The sequence below is a fragment of the Tyto alba genome, unplaced genomic scaffold (assembly GCF_018691265.1).
Source record: "Tyto alba isolate M040663 unplaced genomic scaffold, T.alba_DEE_v4.0 Super-Scaffold_2, whole genome shotgun sequence".
Classification (NCBI taxonomy): domain Eukaryota; kingdom Metazoa; phylum Chordata; class Aves; order Strigiformes; family Tytonidae; genus Tyto; species Tyto alba.
Window position 1 is genome coordinate 87,146,811 of NW_024881282.1, and position 27,380 is coordinate 87,174,190.

Sequence of the window (27,380 nt, forward strand, 5' to 3'; positions counted from 1 at the left end):
TCGTGCTTATCTTAGCGTGCACCTCAAGGGGTTTTACGAGCACAGTGTGGCTTCACTTTGCGTCTCACCACTGCACGGTGAAGTCGGGTCAGTCCATTTTACAAATGGGACAGCAAAGGCTCATCGACCTGGGCAGCTACTTCTGATGTTGTGCAGCGTGAGCTATGAGCAAGTCCCTGAAGTGCTGATTTCCCAATGCTTGCGCTGCCTTGGCAGTGCTGAGATCCAGAAACCAGAGCATTACAATGCCAACCCCCCCCCGCCCCGAGACCTACCCACAGCTCAGATACAATCACTCTGTCAAGATCTCACCAGCCATGTGGTGTTGTCTCTTCCTCTTGGTCATAAACTTAACACTTCAGCCCAATTAGAAGTTAACCAGTATATTGCCTCTTCCCAGTTACAGGAAACTCATAGTTTCCACAGGAATCATTTTGAAGGTGGGTATCCCTCAGAAAAGCCAGCAGACAGTACCCACCCACCAAAAGAAGGGGTCTTGGTGTACAGTCTAAGATTGGACTTGCCTTTCCCCAACCTTGGCACTGCATTTTACTACTCCCTGGTCTCGTAGAGGGTCTGAAACAAATGAAATGGAGTTTTTTGCTCTCGCTTTAGGGTTCTACGAGAGCTGATTCAGCAGCGAGGTGCACAGTGAGTCTCAAACTCCAGGCTGCTGCACTTCCCAGTGGCTCTGCAGGCAGATGCCACCCCACCCCAGCTGTGAGGTTGCAAGTTCTCACCAAGCACCCAACAGCTGTGGAGGAACGCTCGGGTTTTGTGATGAACTTCTGACCCCTCTGCAAAGGCAAGAAGCTTTCCCGTTAGCCTTTGCAGAGGGAAAGTTTTACCCTCTAAAATTTCCCATTGCTCTTTTTCTGAAATCTGGGTGGGCTCAGCTGGTCCTTCTACTTGAAGAAGACCACATGGGCCTCTTCTCCCGCCACATCCCCCACGGGAAGCTACTGCTGAGTGTGGGTTTGCATTTACCATTTTACACCCCAAAAGCGGTTGCATCTTAATTTGATGAAATTACTCTCATCTCTGTAGGCTCACGTGCTCAGAGTACCACAGGTTAAAAGCTGATCTCCAACAGCAACACAGCTGCTAATCCTACATAGAAGTCCAAAACGGTGGTACTTACACAGGTTTTAGCTTCTTTCAGATACATGGTAGGCCATCTATTTTGCTGCTCCTGGTCTTTACAGATGACCTGGAAAGACAGAAGAGAAGCAACTCTCAAATCGTTGATATAGGTTGGAAGGACAGTTGGTCACCAATACAACAAGATCGCCCCAAGCCAGGAGACCCCCCAGCCAAAGCTCTCATCCATTTTATGGAAATGAGACAGGGAGCCCTTCACTCAATCTTCTATATGTGGAAAGGATTTTTCACAGATAACTGACATGGTTGCTAATGCACTTCCCAAACCAGGCTTAGGATTTGCAGTATGGGGTAAAGCAGGAATGGGCTCAGGTAGTAGGAAGATCCATGCCAGTGGGCCACAATGCAGTTCCGCCCTACAAAAGACAAGCAGCTAGAAGCAGAATCCTCTTCCCTCCTTCCTAGCACTGGGATTTTTAGTTATCCTGGCTTGTGTTTTGAGACCTCCTATGCTCCCGAATCATTTTCTGCTAATATCGTCCATGTGCAGCTTATGCTGAATTGTGGTCTTTGCCCTCTCATCAAGTCCAAGTCCACCCCAAGGCAGCTTCTGCTCTCCATAATGCTTCCCTCTCTCTTCCCCAATTTCGCTTCTTCCCTGTTCAGCACCCAGACCATAATGCCCATCACTTCCATCCTCCATGTATCTTCACTGGAAAGCTACAGGAGAAAGGAGTTGGCCTAGTTGACCTTTAAACTAGACGACCTTCTAACCCAAACCATTCTATGATTCTGTGATCTAGAAATATTTTGCTGCCTCATGTTTTCCTAAGGCAGATCCCTCTGACACAAACACGCGCAGGGAGAAGGGCTGCAGACTTTGCACGTACACGGGATGCCAGCTAAAAATTAACAGACACAGCTACGAAGTGCCCACCTTCCCGTGGGTGTCATTACCTCATTTTGGAAAGAAGAGTTAGGGTGCTGGTGGCCAGGACTGCTGCTCACTGTCTGGTCCCCTGGGGCTGGGGCTGATGGCTGTGCACTGGCAGGGCTCTGGTCAGCACTCGCAGGTGTGGTTGACGTAGATCTGGTGTCACAGCTTCTCTGGTCTGGGTCCCCAGTATACACCAAAAAACAAGCAGACAGACACTGATACAATATAGAGGATACAGATGATACAGCTCCGCCCGTGAGCGACTGAAAATAAGTTTTTAGCTCTAACCCTGCCTTGAAGATCATTGCGTCAAAGATTGGAGAGGCTTTTTTTTTTTTTTTTTTTAATTAACTTTGATACAGAGAAAATATTATTGTTGATTCTATTTTCTGCTGCTGAAACCCATCAGGCTGCTCTGGAGAGATGAACCCAAAGGCTATGATGGCTGTGCGTTGGTAGCTGGATAGTCATTTAAAGAAGGAGTACTGCGGGGTAAATGGGACGGCCCTCATTTCACATATCTGGGGGTGTCTTCCACGGGGGTTTCTACAACAGAGGTAGATTATCTGAGCTGGCGACCCAGGAGCTCCCAGTGAATGGAGCTTATTCTGCAATTTCACTGACAACTGCACCCACCTCTGTTAGGAGGGGTTGAAGAGTCATAACCTCTGTGGACTGCATCTCCATCAGCTATGGAAGAAGTCCGGGGTTAGAAGTAGTGCCTGATATCATGGGAGACAGCCTGGGGTGTCCTGCCCGCCTGCTATTCCAGAAGGGCTCACCTCAGATCACCTCAGATGCTTTTGTTAAGGTCTGTAGCATCTTACGGTTTCTTGTGCAACGGGAGTAGTGCAAGAAGTGTAGCAGGCTCCTGCCTCCCCAAATCCTTTTGAAGGAATGGATCTCCATCCCTGGGTTCCTAACTTTTCCTTAAATGGTGACAAAGAGAATTAAAACGCCACATCCTGTTCACAGCCTGTTTGCTTTTGGGACTCCTGCATCTTCCACAGAAAAGATGAGGACTATTTCTCTCCCAGACACATTCTGAAGGCTTCAGGAGAGAATTAATGTCAAAGCTTTCTGTTTGTCTTGCATTCTCTCACCTATTTATTAAATAGAAAGGGGTTTTTAGGCCTATTCATGCTCAATGATTGAGGTCAAACTTGAACTAGCATAATTTCATGTATCATCCTTTAATGGAGAACAGTTCTGTGGAGCAGGAAGGGAAAGAAACATCCTTCATGAAGATACCCATTTCACCTCCTCATGCCTGCTAACATGCTCAAAACATGATTTAGGTGAAGCCAGTGAAGATGGTCTTGCATTAAGACCTTGGGCCATTTAGTGATGCTGACAGCTGGAAGGCTGAGGGGAATGGAGATGGTTTTTTGAGTGGCTTCTGTATTGGAGGTAACTGGAAATCAGGTCAAGAGCAACGTTCTCCAGAGGAAGATAATGAAGGGCTTCAGTGTCATCACAGCTTTTATTCAGAACCAAATGTGAGCTGAACCCACAATCCCACCCAAGTCTGGAAGGCTCCATGAAGCCCTCACATTCCCACAGTGTGATTACTCCCCATTAAATGCTACAAGGCAAAATTCCAATGGGGAGCCTAAACTGTGCCTCAGCAGGACACTTATGAACAAACATGACTCCATAAAGACCCAGAGGTCTAGAGAAAACATATTAACGGTGTTCAGCAAGAGCCTAAACACCACGTGGACACTCACAATGCTGCTTAGACAGAAGTCAGCAGCCAAATCCCCTGCAGCAATGATGAATATCCTCCCTAACTGCTTCGACTCTTTAGAGGTTGTAGACTCAGAGTTTAGCCACAAAATCTCCTTAGTCATCTAAAGCTTATTTTCTGTGCATGCCCAGACAGCCTTCACTAAGCTGTCAGCCATACTAGGGATCTTCTACAGCCAGCATTTGGGGTGCCATGAATCTGTTTCATCTACTCTACAATGTCAGTCTCCACCTCTGAAGTCATCGCAGCTGGCTCCCTTTTGCAGTCACTGAAGATCGAGTCATTGCAGTTGATGGTGCTTTGGGCACGGTTTGGTCCATCCGAAAGCTGATGTCTACACTTTACCAGCTGATTCATGCCTTGAATTTCATGAACTGCATTGACTCAATCTCCACTGATGACAACAGGGACCTAAACACCCAGTTGTCATGAAGACAACCGCACTGGAAAGTCCTAAAATGAGATAAACTGATGGCACCCCATAATGACAGAAGGTGTTTAGGGTAGCCAAAGGAAAAGACCAAAAAGGGCCTCCCATCATGAGAAATCAAGGTTCTTGTCTTCTGGTACCTGCTTCAGGACTCGGCGTGGTGGCTGTCTTTGAGACGTTGTTGATGCTGCCAGGTGGTAAAGGCAGAGATGTTGTACTAGTGGTGGGGAACATGGATCCATCAAAAGGGGTAACCGAAGTGCTGATGTTTCCAGATCCGGTGGAATAGGTCAGTCCTTGGTCTGGAGAAGTGGAAGAAGGGTGAGGCTGCTTGGCAGCAGAGGTGGTAGAAGAGACACAATTGTCCTTGAGCCCAGGGTCGTTCCTTGGCACTCCGGTGCTCTCAGTGGTGCTGGTCAAGTGGTCGGAAGGCTGGCTTGCCTGAGCTTCCATGCTGGCAGAGGATGAGACAGCAGTCCCTAAACCTCCTGGGGTGGCTGAAAGGCTGCTCACAGGAGTGAGCACAGGACTTGCAGTAGTGGTGGCTGTCAAGTTTCCCAAGGTGGCTGGAGGGATAGTCTTCTGGGCAGCAGTGGAGGCTGCAGCAGGGGTGGCTGTTGAGGCTCCAGAACCACTTGAAGAGCTGACCTGCTGAGGTGGTCTGGCTGATGTCATGGGGTCAGGTGGGGGGTTTCCCGGGTTGCTTGTGGAGGTGGACTCTTGAACTTCAGCAAGTGACGTTGAAGGGGAAGAGGATGGGGTTTCCAGCTTGCTTGTAGTGTTGGTCCCTTGAGCACTGGTGGATGGTATCACAGCGGTGGTCTCTGTGTTTCCCAGCTTGCTTTCAGAGGTGGTCTCCTGAACTATAGAAGGTGACATGGTAGAAGTGGGTGGTGGGTTTCCTGTACTGCTTGTAGAAGTGTTCCCTTCTATCTTGCTGGTGTTTGCAGACATGATGATCTGCCCATTTCCTCCTGGGTTTTCAGGAGGTGTCTTTGTATCATCCTGAGATTTGACACCTAGGGAAAAGTAAAAATGCCAAGATAAACTTTGAACTGAGGAAACCATCCTTGGTTTCTACCTACAACAGATATTAGTAGAAATAAACGTTGGCCAGAAACCATGAGTCATTCGCTCAGGGTTTGTTTCATGCTCTATAAACTCATATCAAGTGCCACAGTCCGGTACCACTGTGTCCAGCAGAAAGCAGAGCAGAGGAGGAGGAGGAGATGGAAGACTGAGAAACCTCCACGACAAATGCAATGAAACTCACAGGCCTTCAAATGGGTTGGAGGGTGAGCAGGAGGGCAAGACCTGCTGGTTCCCAGAAGGCAGGTGTCCCTCAGATGGGAGGTGCACCAGCTCCCATGCAAAGTGCTGCAAGTCAGTCCTGAAATAAAGTAGATCCAGCCCTTGTAAGGGGGCAGCCAAGGGATGCACCAAGTGCTCTTTGTCCAACCCCGTTATGAGGATCTCACATGAGACGGTGGTGAGGTGGTGAGAAGTCTCACATAAATAAGGTGACACTTCTGACCATTCTGAAAAGTCATATTAATTTTGAATGTTTAAGATTTGTTTTTTTAATTGTTCACATTTCAATGTTGTTGTTTTTTTTGTTTTGTTTTTTTTTTTTTCCCTCTCAAACTCAGGTGATTACTATGAAAACATCATAAAATAGGCACTCTTGCTTAAATTCACAGAACCAAACCATTGAAGGTGATGGGGCACCGGCCCAGGGTGCCCAGAGCAGCTGTGGCTGCCCCCTCCCTGGAAGGGTTCAAGGCCAGGTTGGACGGGGCTGGGAGCCCCCTGGGCTGGGGGAAGGGGGCCCTGCCCGGGGCAGGGGGGTTGGGACTGGATGGTCTTCAAAGGTCCCTTCCTACCCAAACAGTTCTATGATACTATGAAAATTTGTACACACTGAAATTCCCAATTGGGTGATCTGCGGACACAATATTTATTCTACTTGCTCTGAAAGAATGGGTCAACACTGGACAGAGTATGCAAGTAAATACAAAAAGCATTTACTTAGAGCTGCATTATTTTAATTTTAAAGATGTTTGGCTCAGCTGCCCATTGCAATTTTTATCATCAGTCCACAATCACATGCTTGTTTAGTTCATCATTCTACTATTTTGAAAAGCCTGAGAAAGTCACATAAAAATGTTTAAAGTCATTGTCCACTTTCAAAGGAAAATCTTGAAAAAAAAATAAAGAAAGGATGCATTTAGGAAACAGAGAAGCAAGCCAGGAAAATAAAGGGTTCCATCTACATGTACCACACAAATCCCTAACACCACCACCTGAACCATGAAATTCCCATGTGTTTCTCTATGGTCTTTACCCTGAATTCGCATGTCGCATAGAAATGCTACTTTTATCATGGCTTCTTTGTTTTTGAGGAAATCCATGAAGTATTTCACTGAGAGTTGACATTACCTGAGTGGGAAAAAAGCTCAGTCTCAAAACAAAAGGTTGTCCATTGCTCAGTTATCTCACATTATCATACATAAGAAGGTCTGCAGTTTGGTTTTGAAGAATACTTCAAATTTTCAAATTATGAAGCTGTTTCTCAGTGAGGGATGCACCTGAAGGACAGCTTGCCTCATGAAAGAGAGCTCTCCAACAGCAGAGAGCTCTGCAATGTCCTACAACGCTAAAATGTGGTGTATTCACTACTATACCGGTATAAAACCTTGGGTCCATTTTTCTCTTTGTAACCACTGCAGGAGCTTCATCAATTGCCACGGAGATAATTGCACATGGTAACCACCAGCTCCCTGGGTCATGCTCACATTTACCCCAGGAAAGGTTCGACCAATTTTTCACTTTTCAGGAACCACGGGCTGCACTGAGTCACTTCATCATGGATCTGTCTGGAGTCAGGTCAACAACCTGATTGGGGGGGTGTAGTTTTCTTCCATTTGATGACTGTGCAGAAGAGGGCTATTTTTTTGCCCCATGAAGCACTTCTATATTATTTCCAAACCTCCATAACAGGAGTCACATTTACAAAGTTTGATTTTTAGCCATGTCCTAATGCTACTCTCCAGAGATCTTCGTTCCTCTGTGCTGGCATATCGGCAAAGCATCTTCTCTTACAGAGCCTGTTTATTAGCACTGGTTGTTCTTCACAGATCTGATGAAAGCTCAGGTTTCTGAGATTCGTACTGCTGGGGAAATCTAACCCCACCACGTCAGGACCTGGCATGGTGCAGGTATGTTTGAGACAGGACCTGGGGAGTGGGATTTGGGATGGGGAGGCTGCAACAGGTTTTGGGTCCCATGGGAGCTGCCTTGGAGCAGGGTGGGGTTAGAGGAGGTAGAGAGGCTACAGCTGGGCTCTGCATAGCCATCCAAACAGGGAATAGAGTAGAGTAGAGTAGAGTAGAGTAGAATTAGAATAGGAATAGAATAGAATAGAATAGAATAGAATAGAATAGAATAGAATAGAATAGAATAGAATAGAATAGAATAGAATAGAATAGAATAGAATAGAATAGAATAGAATAATAGAAGAGAATAGAATAGAATAGAATAGAATAGAATAGAATAGAATAGAATAGAATAGAATAGAATAGAATAGAATAGAATAGAATAGAATAGAATAGAATAGAATAGAATAATTATCTTTTCAGTTAGAAGGGACCTACAACAGTCATCTAGTCGGACTGCCTGACAACTTCAGGGGAAATGCAGAGCCAGGAGAAAAGATATGCAGAGCCCCTTCTGAAACTTGGTCTCTATTCCTGTTTCCCCACCAGCTGCTGGGAGCAGCCAATTCCGAAAACACTAAAGACGTGAGTTTAACCGAAACTAGCAGCATGATTTATTTTAGGTAACACTGGGCTTGTGAGAAAACACCTTCACTACATCTGCAGGAGAAGAACTTTTGTGGAGATAAGTCATATTTCCTACAGACTGACCACTATCTGCAGGAGAAGAAGAAGTAAGGAAGAAATACACAGGCATGGAAACCTAAAAAACTCATTTGCAAAAGATAGAGAGTGGGTTTTCATCTAACCACCTCCTTAGCTGTATTATCAACTTTCCTGGCTTGAATCCTCAGTGATGGTTGCACCAAGCTAGAGGCCAGGCATCCAGTTAGCCACAAAATGCATCTATCCCATAAACAGGGCTGCAAAAGTTTGACAGCAGTTTTGACAAGAGAGGTAAAAAAAAAAAAAAAAAAAAAAAAAATCCCCTAAAGGTAGAAACAATACAAAAGAGACATAAATAAAGAAAGGGTCGGAAGGAAGGTAGAGGAAATTCCCCACGGCTCTCGCTTCCTTTTCATGCCCCAGCTCCATCCCAGAGAGTCAGGAAGCAAACAGGCACCAAAGGAGAGGTAGAAAAGACATTTCAATTCAACTTAGTCCAAAAGAGAAAGGGGCTGGTCCATGCTTTGGCTCTGGGCCAGCCTTGGTGGCCAACTAGGAATCCATAAGCCAAGAAACAAGTGTCCCAGCCCCAGCACTTCCCTATCCCACCTCAGGTAGCTGCAGATATGTTTTTACCACTTTTAGCAAAAACTGGGGGGAAAAACCCAAAGCAAGGGGTTGCTCTGCTAATGGAGAAAGCTAGTGTGACCCTCTAGGCTTGCTCTGGCTGGGGTGGTAGTAGGGCCTCTTTCAAGGGACACAGTGTGACACAGACCAAAAAAAAACACTGGGAGAAGAATCAAGACTCAAGTCAATGCCCCAAGTCGATGCCCCCAAAGCTTACTAGCATTTTATTTTTCCATATTTCCACACCACTCTAAGCAGTCTTCTCCTGCTAAGGTCAAGTGATGTTAAAAGATCAATTTATTCATCTTTAAGCTAGGTCCAGTGGTTCAAGAGGGATCAAAGCAACTTGAGGAACCAGAACTCTCTGGTTTGGAAGCAGGGAGTCACCATGTAGGGGGATGGATGGATGGATGGATGGATGGGTGGATGGATGGATGGATGGATGGATGGATGGATGGATGGATGGATGGATGGATGGATGGATGGATGGATGGATGGATGGATGATGGATGGATGGATGATGGATGGATGATGGATGGATGGATGCATGCATGCATTCAAAGGGTGCTGACCATGTGGGCAGGTAGGACACTATCCATCCTACTACATGGACCTGGCTAAGGTCAGGCACTGCTAAGTACCACAGAGTTAGAAATCACTCTCCTTTGGTGGGTAATGTCTTGCATCCCCTTGGCAAGTGGCAACATCAATGATATATGAGCCAGAAAACACTTCACCACACCATTCCCTCCCTACAAACCTGCTCCTGCTGTATCGGGCTGGATGGGATCACTGGGAATCCCTTTGCAAAAGATCTGCCAGCCCAAACTTGAACTGAAGGTGGCTTTTCTTTACTAACCTCCACCCCAGCTCAGCTGGGCTGCTATGAAATTTTCGCTTTCCCCCTTTCTTTTTCCATAGCCAGCTTGTCTGAAAGCAGAATATTTTGAATCATTATTGTTGCTGGCTGAAATGCAATGGCTGTGGCGAACAGCAGCCATGGAGACGGCCACAAGAAGAAGAAATCCAGGCAGGTTGCAAATCTGACACTCTTCGAGACAACATGCACTGTGGTGGGCTGGACCCACAACATACTGGAGGAGAGAAGCCGTGGCTGGGGCTGGGTGAGATCCTCCTTCCACAGAGCATCAGCGCCCTTATCCATCCCCACACTTGTCCCACAGATTTTTGGGCAGCCATCTGTCAATGTAATTTACCTTCTCTCTCCAGTTGCATTAAATTAAACTGCTTTCTCACTGCTGTTGCACAAGGAGCCAGATGCCACTGCAGTCATGGGGCTGCACACCTCTTTGTGGGTTTGTTTTTTTTTAGCTCTGGGCTTAGTATTAGTTGTTTGTCCAGGGAGTGTCTCACTGCAGCACTGGGAAAAAATGTATTTTATTTAGACTGGGGAAAAACAAACTGCATTTTTTTGGCGTCTTGCAGGTTCACCACCCACAGAAGACCTGACTTAGGCAAACGCATTGCTCTCATTTTCAGAAGCCTGGGAAATACTTAATTGCAAAGCAGAAACAAATACAGAAGAAGCAGCGAGAGCACTGCAAGCCCAGGAGTCACTGTTTTCCTTCCACACGCGCCATATCTCTTTCAAACGCTGGAGAACTATTTTTTTATCTCTTCCTCCCTAACTGGCCACCCGTGCCAAATCTCAGCGGCAGACCTGGGGGTAATAACTGGTAATGGGCCCCTGTTTGCCCGGGCTGGTAGCCAATATTGCCCGATGACTGTCCTCAGCAGGAGAAACGAAAAGGGTTTGGTCGAAGGAGAAAGCTCCTGCAACCACAGACTGGTGGTAATAACAGCCAGACAGGACAGGATTAAGTTTGGTGCCCCTTTGGCATGAAAAATTACTCACAAAAGATACAGTACATCCTTTTGCAGGAAACAAATGACCCTTTCACACCATGAGCCCCGGAGATAAAAGGATTTAATGCATGTTATGAGAGAGAAGGAGGATGGAGAAGAGGTCCTTTAAGCTATGACGCCCCTTATCAGGAGGAGATCCTTTCCAAAAGAAAGTTCACTTAAATTTCAGCCAGAGTCCCTCACCCTGTTTTCCAGAAGGCAGAAAATACTACCTGACCCTCTGGCTGAAATTTAAGTGAACTTTTTGGCAGAGCAGGGCCACTTACCTGATTTCACTTTTTGGACTGTCATCAATTCGTCCTTTTAAGGAAAATAAAAGTAATATAGCAGTGTATTTTGGCAGCACTGGCTGAAGTGAGACTAATGCTTTGATCTGCACCTCATCTCTCTCACATATCACTCAGAAAACCCCAAACCTTTGCATTTCTGTGCGGGGTGTTGGGTAGACCCGCAGGAGGAGAGTGCAAGCTCTCCACACATGCATCTGTGCGCACGGAGGCCAAATGGCCTGGAGGAAATGAGTCTGCTGCAAAAACATGATTTCATTTCCGGATATGTGTATCCCATGACCGTGCCTGCGATACGGTGTCTCTGCGATGGGGACAACCCCAGAGGGGAGAGAACTTTCCCTTATTGCTTGCTATCAAGATGGGCTTGTTCATCCCCCGGTGAGAAATATTTGGGAGGCTGGAAGTGCCACTGTCGGTCCCCGGTGCTGCGGGCACTCCTGGACACAGTCTGGTGTGGGAATGCTCTGGTCAGGAACTGCTGGGATGTGAAAAGCCACCCAAAATGTAAAAAGAAAATCCTGGCAGTTTGTGCCAGTGCAGCTTCTTGCAATATCAGTTGAAGGCCACAATTTTCAGCTGCTCTGCACCACCACTAACCACGCCATGAAGTGATGCTCTGGTTGTAACCTCGTTGCGGTAGATGCGTGGTATTTTGCAGGCCAGGGAAGATGCTCGGGGTGGGGGTGGCTTGTTTGGAAAGGTCATGGCTTGGAGCACAAAAAGAGAAGCAAAACGGTGCAAAACGCAAAGTGAAAGGACATGTCCTGTCCCTCTCATCAGCCCACCCGAAGTCACCACCTCCTCACGCAGCTCCTCTGATTAATTCCCTGCCCAACAGCTTCCCGCTTCCTATTTCGGTAACGCCCCCTTCCCCGTCCACCTTGTTGAAACAGTTCAGATTGGCTGAATGTCTATTAATAGTGAGAAAAGGAAACCCAAAAGAATAACTTAGGAAATGGTGGGTGACACACCCCATTGCGGCAGGCTGAGCCCAGCTCAGAGCCTTACGCCAGCCGGCTCCTGCTCCTCCCAAGGCGGGATGAGAAAGCTGAGGAGCCCCAGCAGCCCAGGAAAGGGGAAGGGATGTGAGCCAGGCCTGAGGAAGTTCCTATTTTCCTCTCCTTTTTTGCAGCTTTTCCTGATTAAATAGGGGCAAACAGGTTGAGTTTGTCAAAAGCGAAGCGGGGGCTGAGGCTCCAGGGGTGGCCTTTGCTGGGGGAAAGCATGTGCCAAAGCTAGCAAGGGGGCTCCTGCTCTTTTCTTTGCATCACAAGAGGCTCCTGGGCAAAAAGGGGGTTTTTATCCTCCCGTGGCAATGCAGTCGTGTCTGGAGCAGAGACCAGTCACTGCAGAAGACAGGAAATTTGTCACCTCCTTTTAAAACTGTGGGAGTGATCAGATTGGCAGAATATCACAGAACGGCATTATTTATCCTGGAATTAAGCTGGTCTACCAGAGCAAATGGTTACCTCACAGGGTTTTAAAATTTTGCCTGTGTAGAAGCTCTCGCCCTTCCATCTGCTCAGGGAAAGGCAGGCTCCAAACACCCTCCCTAGCTACCTGCTGAGATTTCAGTGAGGAATGGGGTACAAGGTTGCTGTTAATGTGCACGCCAGCCTTCGTCCTAGCAAAGAGGACCCCTCCATGTCAGAAGATGCACTTCCAAACTGGCATCACCCAATCCCTTTGCTGCCAATCTCTCCATCAACATTATGAAATGGTTTTGCCCAGGCCAAATACCAACCTGGCTTCCCGGGTGGGAAGATGGGGAAAGGTCCAGAAGCCATTCCCAGAGCATTTTTAGACTTTAATCCATCAGTTCAATTACCCAGTGCAGGGATGTCTATCCTTTCCAAAACACTGCCAGAATAAAAACTGCTGCAGAACAGTCTTGATAGAATTGCACTGCAAAATATTAAAGATGACACCTAATGTCTGGATCTAATTAGTGCTACACTATCACTCAGGAAAGAAATTAGTATGTCTTGACTCAGCTTTAAAGCCATGGGTTTGTTTTTAGCAGGGAACCTCCTTTACCCCACTGTGAAAAGGCTCTATTGAAAAGACTCCTCAGATCAGTGCTGTTTACAAGTGACAGTGAAATCAAGGCAATAATACTTACAAGTGTCCTCTTCTCTGTGGTCAAATGAAATGATCCTAAAGCTACAGCCTCTGTCCTGAAGGACTTACCCAATAAACCCTTCTTGGCTGGATATGGGGGGAAAGAAATGGATGTGTTTCAAGCCCTGAGGGGTTTTGCTCCCTCTCCAGATGGAGGGGAGCATCCAGGGCTTCCTCCTGCATGGCTGCACTGCCAACCTGGAGATACCCCTCGGATGGAGATTTGAGGCACATCCCTGCAGCACCTTAGCATCATCCTGGGGACTCTTACCAGGCTGCAGGATTTTGCAGTCACTCACATCCCTGCAGTAGCCAAAGCCGCTCTGCTTTAGTTCAGACCTGGGAAAATTTTAAGTTGTCTTTATTTTACCCAGTAGAAGTAACCCTGAAGCTCAGAGAACAAGACTTGAACCAAATTTCATGCAAGCTTTGGCTGCTCCATCCCTCCTGCTAGATGTGCCTCTATTTTAACCACACAACAGCCTTCAAACCTCCTTGGCTTCAACCAGGAAATCCATCCACAACCTGAGACGCCTTTCCTGTCAGAACTGCAACACACACCCCCAAAATCCAAGTTTTGATGAACTGGCATTTTCTGATGAGAAACCTGCTTCATTAACAAATTCCCCATCAGCTCTTTCTGCAAGTATTTGAGCCAGCTCAGCTTGTCTGCTGTTTCATTTGGAAGTATGACAAATAGTAAAAATAATCATCCCAAGGCACATCTCCCCACCTGGACACACTCCTCTTCCCCGGCAGCCCTGACACATCTCCTCCTCACTCCCCTGGTCCCTCTAAACACATTTGGGGAGGCAGAAATGGTTTTATTTAATGTACTAATTAATTACCAGCCAGTGGACTTGAGGGAGCAGAAGTATCTCAGCACTCCTCACTCCCATCTTCTCAAAAACATTGTCACTGAATTGTCTTTCGTGCCACTCTTGGACCTTTCCTGAATTTCTCCTCGAAGACTGGTTATTTCAAGAAAATTGTGATCAGAGGCATCTTTCACCCAAATGGACCCAACTGATCCATCCCAAGCAGTGCCACCTGCACAGCCAGCTCCATCCAAAGGTGAGGGGTGCCACTGATGGGAACACCAGTCCGGCATCTCTTATAAACATAGGACATCCTATTTTGGATTGTGTCTCCACGTCTCTTCCCGTGGGAAGTCTGTAGCTATCTAAGAAGTGAAGGGGAAAAGGCAAAAATAATCAAAAGGAGACAGGAGGACTAATGTGGAAAATGAAGGCTCCAAAATCCTTCACACAAGGTTGTCAAGGAGATGAACAAACAAAGACACACTCGCACATCTCTGTCCATGCCACCCCCAGGCAGTTTTCATCACGGAGCCTGGGAACATCCTCTTTCCACCGGGGGTGATGGGATTTGTAAGGGACCTGGCTCCAGCCCCACACCTTTCCTAGGCTGCAAAATGAACCGGGGACTCTTTGCAGCCCGAACAGAAACGCCCCATCGTGCAGGAAACGGTAGCAGAGTTGCTGGAGCGGAAACGAGGGGAGCACGAGCCAAAAAAACTGCACGTCCCAGCCCGGCTAGACCCTCCAAAGCACAGAGAGTAGCGACACTCCTGCCCTTCTCCTGCCTCCTTTATGCCTTTAGTGTGGAGTTACCCCGTGACAACCTTGCTGCTTCAAAGCAAGATTTGTGGCAGTACAGCCTACTCCTGTATCAAGCGAGCATCAATCACCCATCAGCCGAAGGACACGATGTCTGGTACATTTAGCACTGAGACCCCTCGACTTCTGCAAAAGTCACCCAGGGACTTTGGAAGAAACTCAAAGTTTACACTGAGTGATGGGCCACAAAAGTTGCTCTGCAGTAGGGTAAAGCCCAGATACATCGGGCCTTAACAGTGGCCAGGAATCAAAATGACACTGTACATTACAAGAATGCCATAAGACCACACGGCTCTGTTATACACTGAGTATTTGGGGGTTTTCTTGTATAATTTCCGTGTTGTAAGTCTTTAAGGTACTTTTTCAGGCTCTTGTCTGCAAACATGAATGCTAAAAAGGCCTGGTTTTTTAAAAAAAAGTAAATAAAAAGCCTAGATTTGTTTGAATTTGGAGAGGAATTTCAGGTCCACAGGAATTACCAAAATACTGGCTACCAGACTGGCGATGCCCCCTTGGCCCCATGAGGGGACCACCCAGCTTCACCACATCTCTCCAGCGAGGGCTGGAGGTTGGCCTATGGATTGACTTCAGCAGCAAGGAGCTATGAAGCTGGTGGCAAGGTGGTGGGAAGGAGACCTTCTGAGAAGCCAACCCTAAGAGCTGGCCAAAGCCACCAGTTTGTTCTTGAGTGCTGAACTGTCACATCACAGCAGCCCCTCCTGGAGATCTGACGTCCTTTCTCCAGCCCTGCCCCAGAGCTGCCACTCGCCATGTGAGGATGTCTGGGAGGACAGATTCATTCATTAAGACAGAGCAGAAGTTCCTTCCCCATGTTTTTCACTCCAGAAAGACAAATCATCCCTTGTTGCTTTTTCCTGGAGGAGTACTTCAGACAACTTGAGAAGGTGTGAGGACATGAGCCTTCAAGACGGAAACTGATTTTCATTCAGCCTGATGGCTTGTCTACACAAAGCTACTCAGGAAAATTAATCTAAAATTAAAAGAAGGTATGATTTCAGAGTGGATTAGTCAAAGTGCACACAACCCACCAGGTGGCCACTCTTGTTCAGCTTTAAATCAGCCCTCATTTAATTTAGCCAAAATGAAGTAGGTTAAATCAAATTAAAGTCTCCTTAGCTCTAAACGCTGGCAAAAGGGAGCTGATGCAGTGTAACAAAGCTAATTCAGGAGAAATCTGGTGATGGTCCCCACACAAACAAGCCCCCAGATGTTGCATTGGGCACTGACAATGACCAAACATCAGGGATGGGTCACACTTGTCTCCCCAGCTGAGGTTGGCCTTTCCTGACTCCTGGACATGGAAAGCTCTGACTGATGTGGGATTTGCTGTCACATCAGCAGCTCTTGCTATTTGCTGAGTTTTTGTCGTGGAGAAAAGCAGGGCAGTAAGAAGACAGTGGACAGACCACACCACAGGACTGAGGAGTGGGTGAACAGTGCAGCAGGCAGTGGGGTCCATCCACTGCCCACTGACTTCTCGTCCAGGATAAGCAAGTGGGCAGAGAGGCAAGTTGGACTTCTCTTTCCACGGTGAGAAGCAGCCTCACTGGGTGGCACAGGGAGACCGAATTCATCGCCTTGGCCTTCTCTCCAGCTGGCTGGTTTCATATTTGGGTTCATGTCGAGCAATGCAGGGAAGGAGTTGGCCCTGAGCTCCTCATTCTCTGCCAGCTGGCCAGCACTGGGGGAGAGCTGTCACATCTAATGTCGCTCAACTTAGGCGCCGTGCATCAGTGATGTGTCTGGACTATCCATGAGAGGTGAGGGCCATGAGGGTCTCTCAAAGGGACAAACATGCAAATCTACTGTGGGTAGGTTTTACAGTCAAAAAATCACCACATTTTGTTAGAGTCACACTAACTCTTGCAATGAGGAAGGGGAGCAGAGGAAATATGCCCCTTCTTGTGGTGGGGGCTCTTCCTAAAGGGAAAGAGTCAACCCCAAACCTAAAGAGGGACTATTGGCTTCTCTGGGACCTCACAGCCCAACAAGACCAGACCACAGAGGGGCATTAAAGCTGGAATTAGCAGCAGCGATCTCATGCCAAAACTTGTGCCATCAAAACTGAGGATGCCAACCTCAGCTGGAGGCTGACACTTGCTGGAGGTCCTGCATGGAGGAGGTCCAAGCTACAGCCCTAAGGGGCAGAAAACAAGAGGAAAGACTCCAAACCTAAAGGAATAAGCAGACCTCAGCCTGCTCACAGGCAGCTCCAATACAAGGGGAAAAAAAATGGAGACGGGTGACTGGAAGGTCAGTTTGTCCTGGCACACAGCACTGCTGTGGCGTTGCAAAGCGTTGTCCCCTGCTTCTTGCACCTCCCTTTCCTCCCCTAAAGATTTACAGCAGGAATCGCCCTCCCGCAACAGCGTTTGCCTGCTCCTGCCACCGAGGCGTTCCGAGGGGGGACTGCCAGCCCCCCATGGGGCCACGCTCAGGGCAGGACTTGGAGGATGCTTGCCCACCCTGAGGGCAGAAAGGGCCAACGGGAAAGTGATGGTGAGGAGGCGATAAGACCCAAAGCCTCACCCTCTTTTGTGCACCCAGTGCCTTTGATGAGTCACCAGTCAGCCCAAATTTATGCCCTCCGGGCCAACGACTTTATTTTTAACCTTTTCGGGGTCGCAAGACACGTTGCCTCCCCCAGCCCAGCTGTGCATCGCCCATCACCAAGTCAGGATGGATCCAAAGACGATTAGCTGAACACATCTTGGACTTGATGATCCTTATGGGTCCCTTCCAACTTGAGATATTCTACGAGTCCATGATTCTATGATCTTTGCTCTATCAAGACTTAAAGGTGCTGTGATGTGAAGTGGCTAAAGACACAAGCGATGCCAAATGACGTTGGAGCCACTTCCAAGAGGCACTGGTGACCTCCTCAAGCATCCCAGCCTCTCTAAGTAAAATTTTGGGTGATTCCTAGTTAAATACCCTCTCCCCAGTGCCATCTGCTTTTCTGGTCATTCAAGGTATGCTGAGGACAGGTTCCTCTGTAGGCATGTCTGGCACACCTGCAAACCTTCACTGACATAAAAGCTTCACCTTCACTGACCACAGCATGCCCCTCACCCCGTGTTTTTGCAGAAGAGCCAAACTGGATGGCAGGATCTGTCCCTCCACCGCCATCAGTCCCCCATGACCTTGACTTGCCGGGGTTACCAAGACAGCAGCCAGGAGATTTCCTGTCAGCACCACGAGGAGGGCTCCACATTTCCTTGGGATCTTTTGTGTGTCAGTGCTATTTCGGGTCCCACCTTTTATTCTTCAGCTCCCCACCCACACCTCCCTCAGGGTGGGGTCTTCCCGGATAATTCAGAGCTCTCTCTCTATATATACATATAAGTATTCACCTACATATATTTATATTGCTGTGCATGCAAGTTGAGCCTTCAGGCATTGACTGGACACGGCGGACTTGGCAGGAGGCTCAGTGCTATTCTTTAGGTGGGGAGAGCCTAGGAAGGGAAGGACACAGCTAACCCTCCCTCCTATTCAAAACTATTTAAAGACTGTCTGGCACAGAGTTTCTTTCCCACCAAATAGCTCCAGTGACGATCTGGCTTTACAGGCTGTGTAATCTGATCAACTCCTATTGTTGGGAAATTCATAATTGCCTCATTATTTAGCTCTCCTGAAACAGTCAGTTTTACAGAAAAAGAATATCAATTTTAGCTCTTTTTTTTTGTTGTTGTTGTTGTTGTTTTTTTTTGTTTGTTTGTTTGTTTGTTTGTTTGTTTTAGTTTTTCAAGAGCACTGGGACTCAGTTTCCATTTGAAGAACTTCTGTTCTTCAACAGCTCCTGATCTTCTTAATATAATACACGTGATCACAGGAATCACTGATGAAAGGCGCAGACAGTGAGAGGTGACCTCTTCCAGTGCTGTCCTAGCTCAGGATTCTCCAGCACAGCATATTTATTTCCTAGTGGCCTCTTACACATAGTTGTGAGCAGTACAAGTAGAGGAGCCTTAACCATTTCCCCCCCAGAGAAGAAGGATGCTCTGGTAAGCACTATCTGCTGTCTCACACCCTTGCTCAACCATAACCTGAAACAACACAGGGAAACATTTCTTAACCTCTCCCTGCCTCAGTTTCCCCCATCTCTACATGCACAAGCAGATAGGTTTTGGATAGAAGAGCTGTCTTCATTTACGAGCCGGTCCAGCACCTTTCTAACCGGGGCCCCAACCTTGGTTAGGTGCCAGAGAAATACAAATAATTACTAATAGTAATCCCCACGGGACTCTATTACATTATGGTTCAACTTCCTCCCAAACAATTGCTCCTCTTCCTTGCTTTGTATGTTCTTCAAAAGAAGCGGCTGCTGTGCTTTAGGGCTGGGACACCAGCCGTGGTAAACATACACCCAACGTTCCTGCTCAGCTGGGCCTGGGCAGCAAAAAGAAGATAAATCTGATTTCAGACAATCACACTGCAGGCAGGAAAAAAATTGAGGGTTTAATTGAAATGGCAACCTAGCAGCACTAAACAGCATTTATCCCAAGAAGTCCCTTAGGGCACATTTATTCACTATTTCCAGGATGATCTTATTCAGAATGGCAGTGAGAGCAAGAAATGCCAAGAGCAGAGTTGCCCACTGGTCTCAGGGCTCAAAACATCTTCATTCAGTGAGTGGTGAAGGTCCTGGCACTGCAGGAGCACCCAGTTGAGGGAGGCAGAGGTTTACCATGGACATATAGCTTGTCAGTACTTTGCCATTTCCCTGCACCTTGTCTGCACCACCCAAAAGGTGCACAAAGGGAACAATGACCCACAAATAGGAAGAAAAATGCCGCTGGTCCACAGCCAGTTCTGGGCGTGTGGACCAGTCAAATCATCCTTGTAGGGTACACAGGGTATAGGAGTAGCCCAATGCCATAGGTTTAGGTGCAATATCAAACTCCTATGGGAGCTGGGAACCCAAAATAGGAAGTGTCCATCAAAAGATGGGACAGTAGTGCAGAGAGGCCATCCGAAAGTGGTTTGAGCTGGGTCATGTTAGAGCAGAGTGGACTTTGGGTGGGCTCTCTTGAGGTCCTTGGGTCCTTATTCAAAAAGAGTTGAGCTAACAGAAAGAGTTAGCTTGCTCTGAAACACATGGCGGCACATCTCTGAGGAGGTGTTTCCATTGCCAGGACCAGGAATTTAGGCCTACACAGCAAGCAGCAAGGTGGAAGAACGGTTTTGCTTGTTAGCTGGCCAACTGGCCTGACTTAATGCTGACAAAGGACAATGCACATTTTGGTCACCCCTTCCAAGATGGAGCCTGCAACGGCTTTAATTAGTCAATTAAATATGGCTTTGTCATAGGAGATGAGACACAACCAGGATCAGCCAGCTGGGTTCTTGGCTGCTGAATGACATTGTCTTTCCAGCCCAATGACCTCATTGTTGTGACTCAATAGGGGAACAATGTTGTCCACCCAGCAGCCCAGCAAGGAGTGAGATTCCCGCATGGCTACATCTGAGCAGAAGAGCATGGGAAGTCGTGGGATGTCACCGGGTTGGGGATGCAGCACTTTGCACTCGGTGCAAGCAGGCTGCAGTGGGTTTCGATGGCATGGTTATGTGCTGAGAAACCTAAGCAAAAAATATAATATATAATACAAATATAGCGTGCAGCAGTGGTCATATTCAGCTCCCCCAAAACTCCCTGGTCAGGTAGGTCCAGATAGTGAGTTTGAGCATGAAGAGACTCACTGGTTAGGGAGGGACATCTGAAATGGTATTTAGTGGGAAGGAAAGCTTGCAGCACTTACACCTGGGGTGGTCTGGATGGAAAAGACCCCTGTCCATATCACCTTTTGAGCTCAGAGCTCCACCCCACCACCGAAACCCTTGTCTCCAGGGTGGTTGTGCCGCAGGGCAGGTCACAGCAGGGCAAGGGAAGGGAGCGAAGGAAGCAGGAAGGAAGAAGGAGCTGCATCCCCTCCCTGCTGTTAATCATCCTCCTCTTTCTCCTAAGAGAAGCCGGCGAGTCTGCAGACACCATGCTGGGCTCCCACCTTGGAAGGCACCCAGGGAGGTGACCAGCAGCTCTGGGTGCAGGAGGGGGACGCGGGACTGGGCTTCATGATAATATCCAAATTTTTCTGTTCCTGGGATGATGGAGACTGGATCCTGCTTTTGGCTCAGTAGTGAAACTTGGACACATCAGCTTGGACATTTCCTTTAGAAAACTGAGCTGGAGTCGTGGTGAGGCTGGAGACAGGAGGAGAGGGCAGGGACTGCAGGTCAGGTCCATGATGGGACCTGCAGAAAGCCATCAGCAGAGCAGAGGGAGAAGGCACTCAACCGGGATTCAGTGGGTGCTGCTGGTTGTAACCCTGGAGCTGGGAAGTAGGTATGGGGAGGGAGAGCAAAGGCAGCCCCATGGTGGGGATGTGCTACGCTGGTGAAGGCTGCAGCTACGTGAACAGCCCTATCGTGTTTGCCAGTGATTGCTGCTAAACAAAAGCACGGCTTTGCTGCAAAAACTACCCTATTTTATGAGATATGAGAAAACCAGCATCCCTGATTATAGACAGGCGGAAGAGACAACCGAAAAATCCCCACACAGACTTCAAATCCACATTTGGAGAAGCACCATCAGATCTCCAAAAAGATCCTCCTGTTACTCTGAGCCCAATTTCATCCAGACATTTCTGGATATTATTATCTGGGCAAAATGCTCCTTCACTCTGGTCAGGGCAGTTTTCAGAAATCAAGCCCTGAGCCTGCTGACCACTGGAGTCAAGAAAGAGCCGAGGCATCAAAAGCAAATGGCTTATTGATAACTCTTGTTAATTGATTGTTGTATTATTGCTTTAAATAATTGATAACTAGCAAACCTATCTACTCCAGGCACTGCTCTCTAGTGCAAGCGTGCTCCTGGCCCCTGTTAGCTGGGGTTGCTTAGCACATGAGCATCTCTGCTTGTCCATCACCAGTTCCCTCCAGTACCCAGACGTCTCTCTGTGGGCCACAGTGTCATGGATGAGAGGCTGAGATGCTCAAATGATGCAAAAGAACAGCACTGGCTCCTCACAGCAAGTTTCTGCACAGCACAGCAGCCAAATAAATAGGACACACATGCTGGAAGCCAGGCATTGCACTTTGAGACTATGGATGCAGCAGATGGCCAAGTCGTTTGCTGCTGCAGGTTTTGAACCAGCTCTCCCAAACGGGAACAGAACACTGTTGGAGAAAAGCAAGAAGTGGAGCAAATCCCCATTTTGCAAACAGTCCAGATGCATGGAGGATCGAATGTACCTGCAATGGAGATGAGTTACATTTGGTACTGTGCTGCTGTATGCACACACAGATTCTCACCCCTGGGAAGCTGGCTCAATCCTGGTCCAACCAAATCCAAAAGCTGACATTTATTACTACAAGATAAATGCATTATTCCTAACCTATATTATCAAGCAGAGGACTCCTCCTTTCCCTGCTTTTGGTAGTTTCATGGCAACAGCCATCGATTGATCAGGCTGGGACAACTTGTAATTCTTTCACTTTGGGAAGTCCTGCAAGGTCCAGATGGTACCAAGTTGCTATAACAAGCCACTCCCTGCCTCTTGTGGGGAGAAATACTGGAATGTGCCCACAGGCACCTCACACACATCTGTCCATCTCATCAAAGAACAGTCTTGTTGCTTAAAGCAGAAGCTGAGAGATCTGAGGGTCTTTCTCTGCCTCTGTGAAATAAATTCTTGCCGCAGGAATACTTTTACCTACTTCAGAGATAGACCGTAAGCATCCGCTCTTGTCAGAATTGGGCAGAGGCAAAATCTTATTACCCCTTACTCTCTCCTGTCCCTCAATGGGGTGTGTGACTCTGCTCAGACTGAGCCAAAATCCTTGCAGAAACAGCTTGTGGGATGCACTTTTCTTACCCTTCCCTTCCCCAAGTCCCCCCACTGTGACGAACGTCAGCGTTCAGGATGGGAGTAAATAAATAAATAAAGGGCAATCCCAAAAGCGCTCTCCAAAAACCAGCTTCAAAGCCAATTCACCTACAGATTTTTCCTAGCGCCGGTCCCACTCACCCATCCGCATTATCAGCCCCTTTCTTCCAGTGCCTCGGGGTACCAATTTTCCCAGCCAAGACAGAGATAAACCCCAGCCTCAAAACTGATTCTGAGCTGGATTATAAGAAAACTCTCCCTAAAAAGCCAACTGGGCTGTGTTCACTGGCTCGGGGCAGCCCCCGGTGCCTGCTCCCAGGGAAAGCAGCTTACATCCCTGCACCGCTGCTGCCGCCCCCCCCCCCCCCCCCCCCCCCCGAGCAAGCCCCTTCTTAATCAGGTTGGAGCGGTCCCGCCAGACACGCAAATTGCTCTCATGGAAGACAAAGCATAGAGCTGCAACCCTCATCTGCCAGCTCAAACACAAATACAGCCTTAAAATAGCCAGCATTCCTTTGGCATGGCTGTCCCCCAAGTATTTCTCATCAAATCTGCAAGGCACACGCAGCTTCTTCTTTTGGTGGTTTCCTGACTTTTTTTTTTTTTTTTTTTTTTCCCCCCCAGGGAGCTTTTTGCAGGTTTATATCAGGACTATTAGTGGGATTTTTCTATGTGAGAGCATAGCTGAGATATGGAGAGTTGTATGCACTGGGGCCTCAGCAACTATAATGCCAGAGCTCGGTTTTGGGTCTTATCCAAAAAGCACCAGCTCTCCATGGTTCCTTCCTGACTTTTTCACCAGTAAGCATTGTGGTGGGGCTCCGCACCCATCCTGATGCCTATCCAGTTGTTCACGTTGTGTCCTGCAACGATGGGATCTATTGCAGTGGCTGGGGAGTGCGTGCAGAGGATCCTGCAGGAACAGGAGCTGCTGGCGGGGCTGTCACTTCGCTTCCATCCGAGGTGCTGATGAGATGCTGTAATCTCCATTTCTAATGTGATCAGGGGAAGGAGAGCCCTGCTCCCTCAGGGGCTGGCTGTGCCATGAAAAACCCTTCAAAACACCCAAAATTTTATCATGCACAGCTGCAAGCTACCCATGGCCAGACTTCATAATAGGAGCACAAAAAAGATGGATTTTTCCTTTAAGCAGAAAACCATCTTTTTCCTTTATCAACCCATCAGTTTGGACTTCTGCATTTCCCTTGCTAACCTTTCATAAAGGGCATTTGCAGATGACCAGACAAAGTACACTTTGACTATCAAGTCCCCTACTTCTGCTGCCAACCCAACCTTATGTGCCCACTTTTCACTGCCCCCCCTCCCACCAGTCCACCTTTCTTGTGCCACTTTCTTTGCCAAAAGAACAGCTTTTTTTCCCAACTTGGCTGTCCTAAATCACTCCCTCAGCAGCTGAAGCCATGATTTGGAGGAACACCAACATGGGGAATGTGGACAGTGAGGGGTGGCAGGCTTTGTACTTGGTTGTGCAGCCCACAGTGGTGGTTGTATTGGCCATCCTTGTCCTCTTAGGAATTGCTTAACACCACCTGATCTGCTATCAGCCTTCTCCTGGTTGGAAAACTCCACAGAAATTAGGATTTGGGGCGAGATAGTAAATTATAGTCCAGACTTTGAGAACTGCTCACTAAAGCAGAGCTTCTCTGGAGCATGGCCATCATGGAACGCTGCTCCTCCCAACAGCCTGAGAGGGACTTGGCCTAATGAAATACAGAGTGAGGGCTGCAGGATCTGGCCCAGGGTCTGAATGATGGTAGCGCCTCCTTCACCTTGAGCTGGGCCTAACTGCAGCATACTGGGCAACTTTATTAGCCTGAAGTGATGTGTTGTAGCAGAAGCAGATGTGTACGCACGGTGGAGGTGATACCACAATAGCTGTAACGGCTACGTGCAGAGCAGTGATGGCAGGAGTGGCAACTGCAATCATCTCGTCATGGCAGCTTCCTGCCTAAGCAAGATATCCTTTGAAAAGGGCCTCCTACGGTGAGGAGCTCAAGACACTGCACCAAGGACGTGTCAGCTGTCAATATATTTTCTTTTTTTTCCCTCCTTTCCCCCCCTGTGATTGTTGCCTTAAACAGCAATGCTTGATTTGTCAAGCTTGTTGGAGAAAATGCTCTCGTGTTGGATCAGCAAGTAGTTGCATCTAGACAGGCTAGATGAGGGGATCCAGGCTTCACCAGGCTTTGCAGGGTTGTCTATTAATAATGTTTTACTTTGGAAAGAAAAAATGAGTTTATCACTCCCATCCTCCCCAGAATCCCATGATAGACATGCAGTGTGGATAGATGGAGGTCCACCAGGATGTGCTGGGCTACATTGCTCTCCTGGACACAAGAAGGATTGCTCCAAGGTGGTCTTCACCCATTGGAAGCTGTACGTGCACAGCCATGGATCACAGTCCATCCAGGCCAAATCCCCTCCTAATTTGTGAAAGGCCAAATTTTAACATCTACCACCAAAAAGAATATTAAATACACCTCAGCAGGACTAAACCCAACCAGGACATCCATGGCACTTGGGAAACCTGGATTTTTCCAACACTAAATGGGACTGGATTTGGATGGGAGACAAAAACTGGGAAGCCAATTAAAGGAAGCCTCATTAATTCCCGATTTTCTTTCTTTTAATTGCTAACTGCCCACACCATGGGCAGATATCCAGGGTATCCAGACACTAAGCGTGGGCTTCTTCTGCCTTCAGATATTCATAAATTACACATATAAACTTCAACTAGCCATTTAAATTCCCTCTGTAGATCAAGGAGACACACATTCAGCTGCTCCATCACTAGTTAATTCTAAGCTGCGAAAACAACTGGAAACTGGCAGCTGAAAAATAAAATTGCTTCCTCTCCCATTTTAAACAGTAAAAGTGAATTTTAAGAGAATGACTCCTGTTTATTCAAAACCCTCGAGGGACACAAAACAATTCATTTCAGTCACTAACTCCATCAAAGATTGACACTTGAGATTTGCTCAATGAATTGCTTAGCATTAAACTCAAAAGCACGTTGAAAAGTTTATGCGCTAGGTAACCAGGTCCTTGGTTACTCGATGTATCTTAAAGGAATTTTAAATGTTGTCTTATATCTGTCAGTTTAACAGAAATTTCCTCTACAAATAAAGAGTGATTACCACCAGTAAGCCCAAAATTAGCATTATTCATCATTACATAGGAAGACTTAAAAGATGCATAAATTAGAAATCAAAATAGAGCGGTGACTGGCTATAAAACTGCTTAAACAAATATGTTCATAGTGTTTCCACCTGGTTAGCAAACACAGTTGAAAGGCAAGAGTGGGCTGTAAATCTCCAGGTTTTACAATGAGCAGCTGAGGAGACTCAGCCCTGCTTAAGGGATATAGCTATGAATTGTAAATGAAAAACATGATTAAAATCAAATAATTCAAATTAAGACTTTCTTCTTCTGTATTTTAAATCATGATTAAAATTCATAATTTAAGCCACATCAATTTAAATCAAAGCGCCCTGCCATAAAAAGAGGTTTTGAACTCTTTGTGAGACTTTAATGAGAAAAAAGGATGTTCTCCTGTTGAACGCAGTTAATGGGGATTTATTGGTTCTATTCATGGGTAGGAACTACGTTAGAAGTCTACAAAATTGCATAGACTGGGAGTCTTGAGGGCTTTTTTTAGCTGTCTGGGAAAATTTTAAGGAAACTAAATAATTTTCTATACTAGGGTGTTGTAATAAGCTCAAAACTTACTTTTCCATAATATTCCACATGACAGTTCAGGACAGGAAAATTTATCACTTGTGCCAAAGAGGTCAGCATCACTCATTGGTTTTTTGGCATGGGAATTACCCCAAGGCTCGGGTGAGCGCGGAGGTGATGGTGGGCTGAGATTAACTCCCGCACGCTTGAAAAACGGGGTCAAGGGTGTGATTTTCGCTTGCCAGCTTTGCAACTGATGCGATGCCGTGTCCCATTTTGCTTATGTTTTGCCCCAGCTGTCCCTCGGCTGGATCAGGCTCTGCCGGGAGCCCCACAGCAATTGCTGGTTCATCCCGTTTGCAGCACACGCATCGCTGCCGCCCAGCTTTTCATTGCCACGTGCGATTTTGGTGTGCTCGTGGCACTGCTTTGATTCGGTATAAATTCATGTGCCCTTTGAAAGAGGCAGTGGAGAGCACAAACGCTTCATAACGTGGTGTCAAACCAGATCAGGGGACTGGTCCATCTGAAAACTAAACCGATACTAGAAGAAAAAAAAATTAAAAATTTAAAATAAAACAAGAGGTGATCATTTCATGTATTTACTGCATGTTGCTTTCTTCACTTTGCCAAGAGAAACCCACGGGAACAAATTTTTATTTGTTCATTAATCATATTTGTTCAGGCTCTGAAACCAAATCAAGTCACCACCAGCTAGAGAGTGGGAAGAAGGATGAAAAAATGCTGGTTTTGGAGTCATGTAATTTCAACTTGGTTTGAGGGTGCTTCTTATTAGCTGGCCTAGTACCTAGTAGAAAACTTGCTTCCCTGGCCTGTGCTTTAAACGTTTCTTCTGTTGCTTAATAAATTAGAAATGTCCAGCAAGGACAACTTTAATTGCTTATTTAGTGTTTATATATACACTATATATACCTGTATGCCCAGGACCTTGCTTAGTTTTTGTTATTCTAGTATAACTGGATCCATGCTGGGGGGCACAGTGCATCATTTTATCTACTCTGCTTTTTCTCATAGTCAAGGCATACAGTATCTTGATAAACAGCATATAATAGTCACCATGAGAGCTATCCATTTTCCGCAGGCTGC

General features: G+C 47.1%; 1 protein-coding gene across 4 annotated transcripts in view; it reads right to left on the bottom strand.

Moving 5' to 3' along the window:
• The window catches only part of PODXL (podocalyxin like), a 47,461-nt gene that overhangs the window by 12,511 nt on the left and 7,570 nt on the right, over positions 1-27,380 (bottom strand). For all 4 annotated transcript variants that reach the window (XM_032995766.2, XM_032995765.2, XM_032995764.2 and 1 more), the window contains exons 2-4: positions 4,359-5,237; positions 2,059-2,213; positions 1,142-1,210 (exon numbers count right to left, since the gene is read on the bottom strand). In XM_032995766.2, the coding sequence (XP_032851657.2) occupies positions 1,142-1,210; positions 2,059-2,213; positions 4,359-5,237 (1,103 nt within the window). The remainder of the gene's footprint in view (positions 1-1,141; positions 1,211-2,058; positions 2,214-4,358; positions 5,238-27,380) is intronic.